This window comes from Pseudopodoces humilis, chromosome 14, assembly GCF_049639895.1.
Source record: "Pseudopodoces humilis isolate 2021_Gansu_Grassland_sample_001 chromosome 14, ASM4963989v1, whole genome shotgun sequence".
Taxonomy (NCBI): Eukaryota; Metazoa; Chordata; class Aves; order Passeriformes; family Paridae; genus Pseudopodoces; species Pseudopodoces humilis.
In genome coordinates, this window is record NC_142213.1 from 907,179 (window position 1) to 921,764 (window position 14,586).

General features: G+C 51.4%; 1 protein-coding gene across 1 annotated transcript; it reads right to left on the reverse strand.

The window, feature by feature from the left end:
• Positions 1–1,322: 1,322 nt before the first annotated feature.
• On the reverse strand, positions 1,323–10,809 carry CYB5B (cytochrome b5 type B). Its single transcript, XM_005531905.2, has 5 exons — positions 10,625–10,809; positions 4,658–4,786; positions 4,190–4,216; positions 2,897–2,928; positions 1,323–1,992 (listed from the first exon to the last, which is right to left on the reverse strand). Exons 1-5 carry the CDS (start codon positions 10,775–10,777, stop codon positions 1,902–1,904), a joined length of 432 nt encoding a protein of 143 aa, XP_005531962.1. The 5' UTR covers positions 10,778–10,809; the 3' UTR covers positions 1,323–1,901.
• Between the last annotated feature and the right edge of the window lie 3,777 nt (positions 10,810–14,586).

Below are 14,586 nucleotides of genomic sequence, written 5' to 3' on the forward strand. Positions count from 1 at the left end.
GTCTTTGAGGAGCTGTGCAGACAGAGGCTGCTTGGGGTTCCACAAGGCACTGGACAAGGATCTTACCAGCTCCAAGAAGCCTTGGAAAAAGACTGAGAGTCTCCCCATGGCAATTAATCCATTAAGAGGAAAGAAAGGTTCCATAACATATGGGAATCAACAGGCAACTTCCCCAACAGCAGAGGGTCAAGAGCCGATAGCAAGTGTCAATGATGGTAAGAAGTTATTTAGAGCAACTAAAATGCAACTGAATGTACAGAGTGCCAGGAAAATGGTATTAAAGAAAAAAAGAAGTCAAAATCCAGGTAAAAGTACTGCCTGTGGAGAAAACAGGTGTGTTTCCAGCATCACACCTGCCCTGTTCCTCAGGCAAGCCTGGAGCTCCTGGATCCAAACCAGCTGACCTTTGTGGAATCTTGCACTGCCCTGAACAATCCCAACTCAGCAGGGTGATACTGTTGCCAACATGTACCTTCCAGCTTCAAAACCTTTCTCTAATACGGAATCCACTCTAAACTACCCCAAACTGAGTTCATGGTTCACAATTTCGTGTTAAATGTGAAGGCAGCCCTGGCAGTGCTCTTAGACCAAGTTCCCTGGCCTTCAGTTTTAAAAAGCAGAGTGTAATTCCTCATCCAAGAATTTCTACACAACCTTCTGGTTGTAGTTTTGTGGAAAAAAGAAGAATCCCCACAACCCATGGGATGTTTTCACAGCAGGACCCCAGGGTATCACTGCCCTTTTTGCTGCAATCCCAGGGGATGATCAGCTGTTCTGGAGGTTTGGATTGGGAGCCAGTGTCGGTGGCACAGCCCTGCCGAAGGGCAGCAGGCACCAGGACACCACTTCCCTTGATTTAGCAGATCCCAAAGCCCCAGAGCAGTGTGCTGAAAGAGCTGGGAAGGTTCCTGCCTCAACACAGGAAGCGAACTCTGCACTGTCTGCACTTCAAGGCCGACTGCACAACACACAAAAACAGGCAAGAGGGAAATACTCTATTCCCAAACAAAACCAGTATTATCCACAAATCCCAAATGCAGTTCTTTTCCCTTTTCATTTTGGGAGAGAAGACCAGATTTAATTGTTTCCCCCATCTGGTGCACATTCACAGTACATAAGAATGAGTTTAGTTTCCCATACATGTGTCAGATCATGACCTCAGGGAGAAAGAAGAATCTGCATTTCCAGAAGCCACATGCCAGCTCCCACTGGCTCTGCCACGCACAGCACGAAACACCCCAACCAACCAGGATTCAATATAAGTTGTTCACAGGATATACATTCCAAAGGGACAAGTACAAATACTACAAAATGAACAGAACCACTTTTAAAATCCATGTATTTGTTTAACCGTTAAAAACAGGTACAGAAAGAAGTGGCCAAACTAACAATTCCCTGCTGCTCCAATTAGTGTTGCCTGCAAGCTCTGGGAATGTTCTTACGGAACCAAAGCTCTGGACATCTTTTTTGGCAAGGGCTGAAGACAACTGGCAGATGATTACCGACTATGTGAAGGGCTGAGGCAAAGCCACAGGCCCAGGGCAGCTCTTTCATGGTGTCTGGCTTAACGCAAAGGCATTGAGAGAAAAGGTTGTCTGGGGGTTATGTCAGAGAGCGAGAGAGAGTGAGAGAGAGAGAGCACAAGGGACACCACACCAATGTCAGGGAATACTGGAAGTTCTTCTTTCCCTGCCACTCCAAGAGGGAAGTACAACAGATCTGTGGGTCCCAGAGTTAGGACAGAGTTTGGAAGTAGTTTGGTCCCATGGATATCAACATCACTTGACAGACTCAGAGCTAAAAGCAAGGCAGGAAGGCTAAGGGCAGCAGAACTCCACGTGTTGCACACACACAATCTCTCTCCCTCTTTTCAGGCTGTCTGAGGCCCCAGCAAGGCCAGCTCAGGAGCTTTTCCCATCCACCATGTAATAGCGATACATTAAACCTAAGACCAGTGCTCCAAAGATGGGGATCAGCCATGTCGACCAGAAACTACAGGGAGAGAAAAAGAAACAACAAACTAAAACGTACACACCACAGAAACCAGAAGAAAGCATCCAGTTAATAATCCATTCCCAATGTTCATCCCTTGTTACACACCCAGGGAACACCTGGGAGCTGTACCCCCAGGCTGGCCCCCTAACCATGGCCACAGCCCAGGCAGGTCCCATGGTTCCCATGCACATGCTCTGCCAGCCCCCACGAGAGGCCCAAGTGTGGCCTCGTGCCTTATAAAATAGCAGCTGGATGGCTGAAGTTTCCAGCTTGGCACATCCAGAGACCAGTGTGGGGGGTTTGTTGTTGGTTTGGTTTTATTTTCCTTAAATAAGTCAGGCTGTAATTTGTGTTGTACAAACAACGCAGTCGACTCAAGGATGGCAACAGCTACAGCTGTGCCCCAGTAAATCTGCTTTGCTCAGACTCCAGAGGCCACAGGCTCACCCTCAGCAGCCTGCTGAGCAAAACCTCCTGCATGAGCTGCAGGAGACCAGGGCCCTGTGCTGGTTTTAAGGATTTTCAGCTAGACAGGGCTGATCATGGAAAAATCCTCCAAAAACCCACCCATCACTGTGTTGTGCCACCCCTGGGCCCACAGCGACCACCCAAATAACCCCTGTGGTGACAGGGATGCAGCCACGGCTGTGCAACACCAGCACATGGGGCAGAGAATTCCAAACATCCTGGGATGCTGGTTCTGCCCCGTGCAGAGCACACCCGGGCTCACATCCAGCAAGGGAGGTGCAGACTCTGGCACTTGCTTTGGAGTATCTGCTTGCCAAAAGGACACTGCAATACATCCCTGGGGATTTTCCTGCCCTTTGGAGTTCATATGCAGCTCTACAAACAGAATCCCAACCCCTCCATTTCTCACTCTTATTTTCAGGAGATACTATACCTTGTTTGGCCTGAGGATGTCCTACTTGGATCCTGGAGGAGGAAAGAGGGAGTTAGCAGAGGAACAAAGAAACATTAAACCTGTGCTAATAAGACAAGCCTGAACGTGTGGTTACAAATACAGAGGGAAAATAACCCTCCTCCCCCAAACACCCCCTGTCGCCAGTGTAGATGTTTTTGGGGATGTTTGCTGTCATCTTCATGTTCTTTCAATCAATCCAATCTGTCCCAACCAGTCAACAGCTTCATGCTGGAACTTGCACCCCTCTCAAAATAAGGCCACATTACATCACAGTTTTGGGGTGGTTTTGTGCTTCCCCCTTATTTATTTGTACATTACTGATTCTCTCTTTTGCTTCCATCTTTAAATTACACTGGAATCTCCTTTTAAAACAGATGATGCCCTCTGGAGAGAGCCCTCAGCTGTGCATAATGTGCTGAAATTATTGATCAGAAGAGAAAAAATACTTGAATGAAGTATTTAACTCAGATCCAAGGGAGCTACTCTGATCATCACTAATTTCTGTGCATGTTTTCAGCATGTGATTCCGTTTGTGAATCAGAGTTGAATCAATGAATTTTAAGGTGAATATGTACCTAATCACACAGCTCCGTGTCATAACTAAGTACAGGCTTTACCCAGCCTGAGTTACCCTTGACTTCCCTGCTGACAGTTCCCTTCTGGACTCCTGCTGCTCAGAGGAACATCTCCTGAAAGCCTTGTTGAGGGCAGAGCTGTGCCCTGTCCTGGCCTCCCAGCCCAGCCAGTTGCGAGGCATATGTTTACTTCCCAGCTGGGATTCTATTTATTGCCTTTTCCCTCTCCCCATCCCTTCCAAAGGCATTTTTGCAACACTCTGTCCTGTTCTACTTCAGGAGTACCTGAGTGTTAAGCAACACCACTGATCCCTGAGGCAGTTAACAGAGAATTCCTGTTTGCCAGCCAGCCCCCGGCCGTGCCGTCTCCTGGCTCAAAGGGAACAACAAGGAAACCAGTTCTGTGGTCAGGACACAGCCAGAAATGCAAAAAATGGTCTGTGGCTCAAGGTGTGGAAAAAACATCGCTGCTGCCAGCAGAGAAAGGGCACAAAACCTCACTTCCAATTTCACACTGAGGTGCCCACTGAGCTTCAGAACAAAAACAAAGGTAGAATTTGCTTGGGAAATTTATTCATGTGTAGTTTGAGTAAACATAAAGCCACAAGCTCCACAGGAAAAAAAGAAGGGGGGTAAAAACCTCCAAAAGACATGTGACATTAAATAAAAGCAGAAAACTGAAATGCTGAAAGCTTACCTTAGAACCTTCTTTTTCACGATCGTTCTGTCAGGGGAAAAAGAAGAAGAAAAGAGGTAAGTGCTGGCTTCAAAGGAAGGCTGCAGCCTTTATGAGGGAATTGTTCTGTACAAAGGTAATTGCCCGGGCTCAGTTTTCAAAGGAGTCCTTCTTTTGGCACCCAAAGGCAGGCAGGAAGGTGGTGTTTGTGCCTCTGGGAACTCTCACCCTCCTGGGCTCAGAATTACAAGGCAAAGGTGGATTATGCTTCCACCGGATATGGAGGGAACCCATGAATGCAGCTTAAGTACCCCAATTTAAATGAAGAAATGAGAAATCTGTTCTGAATGGTGGAAGAAGACTACTTTAGTTCAGTTTCTCCTACAGAAACTCTGGACAACACAGGGACTGCCTAAAACCCTCAACTCCTAACTTATTTCATAAGATACAGCTTGGTGTCTTTGTTTGGGGGTTACACAAGGCACTCACCGGGTGGACCTCTCCGATGTAGTACTGCTTCAGCATTTCCCTGGCGTCTGTGGAATGCCCCACATCTTCAAAGCTCTCAGTGGCATCTCTGCCAGCTTGCTCAAGCAACACCTCTTCTCCACCTGGGTGCTGGAAGAGAAGAGTCCAGGTGAGCCAAGGGCTGGATGCAGAAAGGCACTGAGGATGTCATCAGCCTTCCTCCCAACCTGCACCGCTGGATGCCTCAACCAACACCATCAGTAAAATCTGCCAGAGATTCAATTGTCCAACCTCTTCCCAGGAATTCACAGACACCAGTGGAGAAAAGGATATTCTACTTCTTCAGGTACTACGAAAATGATGTTTGGCTGACTCTGCACACACTGTGTGCGACCACCAGTGACATGGGGGGAGGAAAGCATGAAGTATCACAAAAATTATACTGTTTAATATTATGCACTGATTACAGAGATCCAGAGCTACAACAGCCAAATCCCCAGGGAGTGCCAGTGCCAGTGCCAGTGCTGTGGTGGCAGCTGGTCAGGGCTGACTCTCAGGTGGGATGAACTGACACGAACCCCGGGTGTGGTTCTGTTGTCTGGGCTGGGCTCTGTCCACTGTCAACGCCACAATTCCAGGAACAGCCTGGCAGTGGAAAGCACTAACTACAGACCTAGCAAAGGACAATCCCTTTATAGCCTGAGTGTGACCCACCAGCTAATCCAGTTACACCAATAAAGTGGCCACACATCCCAGGGCACGCACAGGGACTAACCCAGTTTTCCAGGGCTTCAGGCAACCAGCTCTGAACTGGAGAAGAGATGTTGGGCTACATTTCAGATCAAAGGGCCAATACATCTGCTTCTCTCTGTCATATCCTTCTCCTTCCCACAGACAAAGAGCAGTTGTCACCCCCCAGCTCTTCCTTCAGTTTGTCTGCTTTTGCTGCCAGAAGTCTGAATATTCCCACCAGGCCATCCCACCTCATACCAAACACAGGATGGACACAAACCAGCCCTGTTGTTTGCTCTGGTGAGTTGCTGCAGCCAGTCCTGCAATCCTTGTATCATGGCTCTTTATTTGGAATAAATCCCTTTATTGTCCAGGTATGTCACTAAACCAACATGGAGCTTTCTCAGGAGCCACAAAGGGAAAAGTGGGGGGACACAGTTTATTAGCAGGCAGTTATCAGGTGGCCTGAGCTGGGGCACCAGGTGAGGCTCCATGGCTCATTCCCTGTGTCCAGCTGCAGTGCTTCTGGCTGCCCTTTCTCCTACACCAACCCTCAGGCTCGCTCGATCCCAGAGGAGTCAGATCAGGGACTGCTGGATGTTGTCTGTACACATTGCTCAGAACAGTCCAATTTCCAGCTAAGATCCAATGAAAAGCTGCCCATTTATCTAAGCCTTCTAGAACTCCTTCAGATTGCCCCACAAGAAATCTCGTATTTCAGACAGGGAAATACCTGAATTTTAAGCAGACAACCTTCCTTTCCTAATAATTCACCCTAGAAGGACCAACAAAGCCGTGCAACAACAGGGAATATGCAGTAGATTTTTCAGTGACATCCAGTCTCTTCACAGGCAAGAGACAAGAGGAAGAATAAAATTCAAGAGAGAAGGAGAACAGTTAAGTTTACTCTTCTTTACATCTCTGGTTCTGAAGACTTTCTATGCACTTGCTAAACCCACAATTACTTATTCGAGCATATTTGCCTTTCACTGCAATCTCCAAGCCTAAAAGAAAAAGACCTTCAAAATATTTTGGCATCTCCTATTTCTGAAGGGCTCTGTCCTCCAGACAGCAGCGCTGCAGCCAGACAATTCCTACCTTGTCCTACCCCAGCAAACGTAAACCCAGACTATTTGTACAGGAAGTCATTGACTCTGCCACAAAACTGCCCTAATCTGCAGCTCAGCTGCTGTAGGAAAACATGGAAACAGTATTGCAAAATATAGGGGGAAACAATGGTAAAAATGTCAGTTTCTGACAAGAAACAGCCAAAAACAAACCGGAAGGAGAGAGGTGACAATAAAAGTGGGTCTGCCGTTCCCTGGACCTTCAGCACACACAGTGAGTAACAGTGACTTGGACCTGAGGGCACACAGCAAAGGCACATCCCAAACTTCCACGGGGAGAGAGCCTGGAGTCCCTTCCCCACAAACTCCAAGGACCTGTCTGCAAATGTCTGCTGGGAACTGCTGGTACAGACCTGCTGGAGACACAAATGAGCTCAGCAGCAGCACTAAGCTCCAGGACTAATTAGATCACTGTGTCAGGTAAGAGATAAGATCAGCAGGTTGAGGAGGGGTGAAACTTTCATTCCTAGTGCCCAGAGTTAAAGAAATAAACCAGGAGAGGGAGGAGTGTTCCTGTGCGATAATCATGTGCCAGAACCATCCAAGCCAGAACCAAGGACAAGCAGTCACCTGGACGAATGATGTATGCATCCTGCACAGCACTGGTTGTAAGGCATGGAACAGGTTTTCCAAAAACACCTCTGCAAAGCTGGAGCAAGTCAGCATGAGGCAACTCAGATGCCTAGTGCTCCTCCTTCTCTTGAAGAACATTATACCTGAAACCAACTGACTTGGGTCAGTGGTGTCAAAACCCAGGCTCCTTCTACTTGGAAACTGGAAATGGATTCCTGCTCACACTTATCACGGCATCAGGAGTGGCAGCATGTGCTGAGACACGGAGCTGTGGGGGCTGCTGTGGCTTGTGGGCTCAGATGACAGACACAAGAGCTTCCTGGAGAAACACGGATCTCCAACTCTCTTACACATATGTGAAAATGGAGAGAAACTGTATCTCTCCAGCAGAGCTGCAAATAAGTCTCTTACAGATTGTGCACAAGTTAAAAGCTCAGATTTTGATACCCTTGTGGTGAAGTGTGAGCCTGACAGACCCCAGAACAGCTGCAGGAGGTACAGCTGCCTCCCCACACCCCCATTCACACCAAGCACACAGCCCCTCCTGCTCCAGCCAAGCCTGCATGTACTTATCTAGACTACTGCAACCAGGAGTGAAAACAGGAATCCTGGTGTGGTCCAGTTACCCAGATTTGGGAGAAAATAGATCACCACAAGGCTCTCTTAGATTTTAAAATAATCGCATTTCATTTCAAGCACTCACAGGCTCTCTGAAGCACAGGAGATTGCATCTCCCAGAAGTACCTGCAACACTTCAGTTGCTGTCTTTGCACATCTCCTGGATTTGATTGATATTCTTAAAATTCAGTAAATTTTGTTATGTGATAGTTGTCTTGTTACTCCTATGACACATAATGTGAACAGGAAACTTAAACTGGTCTACACTTCCACACGGATTTCAGCTTGGCTGACCTGCAGTGCGTAATTTGCAGGAATTGTGAAGCAAATTCCGCAATTTAGTGGCAATTTCTTCAGGATTGCACAATCCCACCCATGGACATGCCAGTAGTCTCAGCAATCCCAGCCAAACAATCTGTGAGCAGAGGCCAGGAAAGGCACCCACCAGATGCTGCTGCAGTGACCACACGTGGCTGGGGACACGCCACAGGACACCCCAAGTGCTGTGGCCACAGCGCCAGCTCCCCAGACAACTGCAGCTTTGAAAGGACACGAGCACTGCCGGTTCCCATCGGCTGCACGTCGTTCCCCCGCACTCCAGAGGGTAACAGATAGAAAGAGGATTTCTGCCGCTAAATTAGGCCTTGATCTACAGTTCCCCTGTGCCAGCAAGGGGTGTGCACAGCACAGCGTTGTGTCAGCCATGCTGGCACAGCTCAACAGTGCCCTTATTCTTCTCCTTCTCCCTCGTCCAACTAGGTCTGTGTCAGAAAAACACAAATGGGAAGGGCCTGGAAAGGACAGAGTGAAATATCATCTCAGGGTGAAACACCATCTCAAGGTGACACTTAGGGCACTGCTAAACCTGGCTTGCTGGAGGGACTGAAATGTTTTTCTGGGCTCACTTATAATTCCAAAGATGTCCCAGGGAACAGGTCCCAGACTCCATCTTACAGAGAACATCAAGGTGAGACTCAACCTCCCTGCAGTGTCCACGCTCTGAGACAGGTGTAATACAAGATTAACAGCTCCTGCAAGTGCTGTCCCAACCTCCAGCTCGTTCTGGCTCTTCCTAAACCCTAACCCCGCATTTTCTTGTTCAGAAACCAGCTGTGAACTGCTTTCCCAAGTTTTTGCCTGGTCTTCCCCTGCATCTACATAGCTTTTGTGTACCCACAACTCCCTCCCACCAAATTGTCCTGCTTCCACCTTGCACATCTCATCCCACCAAAGTGCCCTGCCTGGAGAAAAGGAGGCTCAGGGGGACCCTCTGACTCTCCACAGCTCCCTCACAGGAGGGGCAGCCGGGAGGTCGGGCTCTGCTCCCAGGGAACAGGGACAGGACAAAAGGAAACAGCTTCAAGCTGTGCCAGCGGAGGCTCAGATTGGACAACAGGAGGAATTTTGCCATGGGAAGGATTGTTCATTGGCAGGGGCTGCCCAGGGAGGTGTTGGAGCTCCCATCCCTAGAGGTGTCCCAGGAAGGCACAGACATGGCTCTGGGCTGGGGACAAGGTGGGGATTGGGCACAGCTGGGACTCCACGGGCTGGGAAGGATTTTCCAGCCTGGACAATTTTGTGATTTGGTCATTTTTTGAATGCAAAGAAGAAACCAGATTGTGTCCAACTTTATAAATAAATACTGAGAGCTGTGGAGCAAGGCAAGCCTCCAGCTGCCAGGTGATCACTCCCTCCTGCCTGATGCACCTCTAACCTCGCCACAGCAGCTCTGTCACCCCACAGCACACAGGCTTCAACCACGTGGGCCTGGAGGGAAATCAGAGTTGAATTCAGACCAGCAGAACCAACAAGCTGGAACACGTGCATTTCAATGAAGTGTCTTCTTTGGAGCTGGTTCAGCCCAACCTTTGTACATTGCCCTGCAAATACCACAAAGTCTTTGCTGTTATTTTAATCTGGGATAAACCCCTTTGAAATTTTCATAGAGCTACAGAATCACAGAATATCCTGAGTTGGAAGGGACCCACAGGGATCATCGAGTTCAACCCCTGGCCCTGCAAGACACCCCAACAATCCCACTCTGGGCATCCCTGGCAGCGCTGTCCAAAGGCTCCTGGAGCTCTGGCAGCCTCGGGGCCGGGACCATTCCCTGGGGAGCCTGGCCAGTGCCAGCACCCTCTGGGAGAAGAACCTTTCCTGATCTCTAACCTCAACCTCCCCTGGTACAACTTCATGCCATTCACTCCAGCATTACTATTTTGTTACTGTTTGTTCCCACTCCATTTCCAGCTCTCAACAGTTAGAACACCACTCTCAACCTTCTCAAACTCAGAAGACAGAAGCAGTGAGTCTTGAAGGAAATTTTTGTCGGCACAGCCAAGGGAACTGGAGATTTGTCAGAAGCTGCATTGCTTGCAAGCCGCAGGTGTGGGGTTCCCTCTGGGCAGCCAGCAGAGTGGTGGCTGCGCTATCACTGTCACCTCTCCCTCCAAGTTCTGGGGTGTCCCAGCAGCCTTCACATCCAAACTACTCAGGTGTCCCGATCCCGTTCACCCTTCAAGATGCGGAGCGAGGTCCGTGACTGAAGGAAACCTGCACCTCCCCGGGACCTGCCTGAACAGATTTCCTGGGAAACCTGGAATTGCCTCAGAGGAGCCCAGCACAAGCCCTGCCCTGCTGGCCGCCGTGACCTGCCATCCCGTGCGTCCCTTGGAGGCAGAACCGGGCCATGAGGCCCCTCGGAGCCCGCACAGCCCGGCCCGGGGAGCTGCCCCGGGGATACCGGGACCCCCCAAACCCCGGCGGGGCCTGCTCGTCCGCTCCTCTTGTGCCCGACCCCGGGATCTCCGTCCCCACGGCAGCCCTGACCCTCCAGGGCCCGCCCCGCCCCTCTCGGCCTCACACGATCCCCCTCAGCCTCTCCCCGCTCCCCTCAGCCGCCGGGGCCGGGCCGGGCAGCCCCCGACCCAGGCCTCACCTCCTCCAGGAACCGGGTGACATCGTAGACGCGCCCGTGGATCACCAGCCAGGCCTCACGGCTGGAGTTCCGCTTCGCCACCTCCTCGAGGGTGAACACGGGCGCGGGCCCGTCCCCCGCCGCCCCCGCCGCCGCGGCATCTCCGTCCTCCATGCTGCCCGGCACGGCTCCGCGGAACGCGCAGCCTGTCCCGCGCCGGCCGCCGTAGCGATGGCAACGCCCCGCGCGGTTTCCGTTTTGTCCGGGGACCAATGGGGAGCAAGGCAGAGGGGGGCGCTGCCGGCGCAGCCAATGGGAGTGCGCGGCGGCGGGCGTGGGCCAATGGGGAGCGGCCGGGGCGAAAGGCGGGAAACGGTGCGAGAGCGTCGCCTCTGAGGCGGCCCCGGGAGCGCTCCCGGCTCAGCCCCGGGATCTCCTCAGCCCCGGGATCTCCTCAGCCCCGGGATCTCCCTCAGTCCCGGGATCTCCTCAGTCCCGGGATCTCCTCAGCCCCGGGATCTCCCTCAGTCCCGGGATCTCCTCAGCCCCGGGATCTCCTCAGCCCCGGGATCTCCCTCAGCCCCGGGATCTCCCTCAGTCCCGGGATCTCCCCCCTCAGCCTCGCTCCCCTCAGTCCCTGCTCCCTTCAGTCCCCATTCCCCCAGCTCCAAGCCGCCCTGCTACCCCCATGGCACTGGAGACACTTCAGCAGCCTGCTGTCAGATTTCCCACCACTCCTTTTGCTTCTTTCTGTGTGTATATAAAATAGATGTGATCTCACAGCCCTTTGAACCGAGCCAGTGGTGGTGCAGCACATCCTCAGGTCCTGACTTTTCCCAGGTTCCAAAGTAAAGTTCACATTCAGGCCTGACGAGAAGTGCTGGATAATTCACTCCTCCCTCCAGCCAGGTTGAGCAGGTTCAGGGTCAGAGGTCGTTCAGAAGCTCAGGGACCCAAGTAACTCATGAACCCGATGGTTTCCCTTTGTGAACTGGCATTTGTGGAATTTATTTCCTTGCACTTGCAGCACAGGTACAAGGCTGGGCAGTGGATGTTTGTTTAAGAGCTGCTGAGGAGGCAGAAAGGCCGTGCTGTCAGTGCTAAACTGTGACCACCACTGGCTAAAGGTTAAAGGTGTGTGCAGGGAGAGTCCAGCGGGCTCATGGCTGAGCAGGTCACAAACCCCTCTGGATCCTAAAGGGAGCTCGAGTGAAGTTCTCTATTTGGGCAAGTCCATACAATCACCAGATATTGGGATGTTAAAAGCTCAGCCTGTTCTGGAACCTCTCCACAGTCACCTCATCAATATTAAATATTAAATACTGAGCTGCTGCTTCTTTTGATCCTTTCTGTCAACCTTTTCCCAGTCATCAGGGCTGTTTCCCTGGTTCTGTGTGTAGCCCAGGCTCCTTTGACATGGAAGTGTTTCCAGCTCCTCACTGTGCCCAGGCTGCCCAGCTCTTGGCATCTTTCCAAACCAATCCTTCAAACCAATCCAATTTCCTTCTAGATCCTTCCCTGCCCAACTCAGTTCCAACGGGAAGAGTTACCTTTGCTCGGATTGGTTCAGAGTTTCTGTAATCTACTTGATGCGTTTCTTAATAAGTGCCTTTGTGCTTCCTTCTCTCCATCCCCCATGCCTGGAGGGTTTCTCCATGGATTTTCAAAGGAGTCTCATGAGCCTCCTCCACATTTCCCTTGTCCCCTGTTCCATTGCATCCTGCTTTTCTGTGGATCTCCACTGCCTTTCTAAGGCCAGAATGGTCTTGGAAGGGACCTTAAAGCATCCCACCCCCTGCCATGGCAGGGACACCTTCCACTGGCCCAGGTGGCTCCAAGCCCCAGTGTCCAACCTGGCCTTGGACACTTCCAGGGATCCAGGGGCTTCTCTGGGAGCTGCTGTCCTGTCTGGTGCTCCCACACAGTGAGAGCAGAGCCTGCTGACCAGGACCCTGCTGCTTTTCCTGTTCTGTTTCCTGCTGTAACTCCCCCAGAAGGATGTGACAGGCACGAGACCACGGCAACATGCAGATCCTGTTCCCTGGAATATTTTCTTTCATCTGTAATCACTTAATCAAAAGCCATAAATCAATGAGGGGAGGCTCAAATGCACAAGCACGGCTGCAATTTGTGCCTTCCTGCCCAGTGTTTTGTTTGGCACGTGGAACTCTGAAACTTTTCCTGGAAAATTGATGATGACACCACAGGAGGAGTCAGTGAAACTGGGTAGTGAGGCCACTGGCATTCCTGGTCCTGCTTCCATCATCACTGTTTCCTCTTCATCCATTGGAGATGATCCAGGCAGCAAACCAGTGGGTTCATTTTTGTATTTACTCTGGAATTCACCATTCCAGGTTTGTTTTCTAATCTGGGTGCTGTTAACACACCGTTGGCTGAGGCAGACCCTGAAGTGGTGCAGGAGGAAAGCCTGGATCGGGGTGCCAACGCTGTGCCCTCCCCAGCTCCAGAACCATGTCAGGAATTGTCACCTTCTCCAGCTCTGCTGGGGGGAACACTGCTCTTGTGACATCTGTCATGTCACCACCCTGTCCAAACCCTCCCAGGAACTGCAGAGGCTTTGTGGATCTCACGGGAAGCAAATTTGTCTGATAGGATGGGAGGGGATCTCCTGAACATCCCAAGGGGTGACACCTTCACCAGGAGGGCACTGGAGGAGGAGAGGGCAGCCCAGCGGGACACGGACAGGAGGCAGAAAAGGGAGTTTACCCAAGTGAAATCTGGTTTGGAGAAGGCAGGTGGCTCTCAAGTGGCTTTGTCCTGGTGTCTTGTTTTGCTTCCCTTGGGAGACGACTCCAGGACTCTCTTTCCTAACCTTTGTGCAAAAATGAATGAAATTACTCAAAATCCTAAAACTTGTGCAGGGCCAACAGGATCTGCTGAAGTGACTGGCACATCTAGCTGGAGCCACGTGGATCATAGGGGCAGAAGTTACCAAGCTCCCTGAAAAACACGGAATTTTCTGCCTAGGAGAGCAAAGGCAGTGTCTGAAGGGCTGTGAGTGTGGCTGGTCTCACTCTTGGTGGGGCTGATCGGCTCCTCCCTGGATGGAAGGGACAGACCTGAAATTCCGGGGTCCCACCCTGGCACCTCCTCCTGCATCTTGTGACAGAGAGAGAGAGAGAGAGCAAAGCCACTTTGTCCATGAATATTCCACGTGGAAAAGCATTTGACCCAGAGCATGGCACTCGGTCACCTCCCCTCAGCGCAGGAAGCAGCCGTCAGTATCGCTCCTCGCATCCTTCCGAGCACCCTCCACGGCATTCCAAGCGTGTCCCGCTCCCACCCTGCTCCCCAGGGCAGTCTCCCCGCCCCAGGTGACTCTTCTGCCTCACACAGATTATTTTTATCTTCCTTTGTTTGCCAATAAAAATCCCTCCCGGATTTTCTGTTTTCCATCTGACACATGGATTTTTCCCATGTGCGTTTCCTCGTCCCCTGGCCTGGGGCAGAGGGAAGGGAGGATCCCAGATCACCTCATGCCAGAGGAATTTCCACGTGCTTTTCCATCTCAGGTGGGAGAGCCTCCAGGACAGTTAGGAATGCTCCCTGGGCCGAGGAGACACTGTCCAAGCAGGACACCCCAGAGCGGCAGAGAACCACCCCATGATCCCGAGGATCTGCTGCCAGTGCCTCCGCCTCCAGGCACCAGTTCTGCTTGGGAATTAGCGGGCTCGCTGGGAAGACAGGACTTCAAATTCATTACCCTGAGTGACTGTGGGACAATCTATGCCCCAAAATCCTGCCCATGGGACCTGGTTTGCTGTTCCAGGGGCGCGGAATTGGCAGGTGGCTGGAGCACAGGAGAGCGGGGGCTGTCTGGAAGATCAGAATAAAGTCAAACGCTGTGTCTCCGCTGGCAGGGTGGCACTGCCAGGTCTGGGTGACACGAGTTTAATAACCTTAGGCGTGATCAGGTGAGACACTCGCTCGGGGGACTCAGCACTTACAGGTGGGCGTTTCCC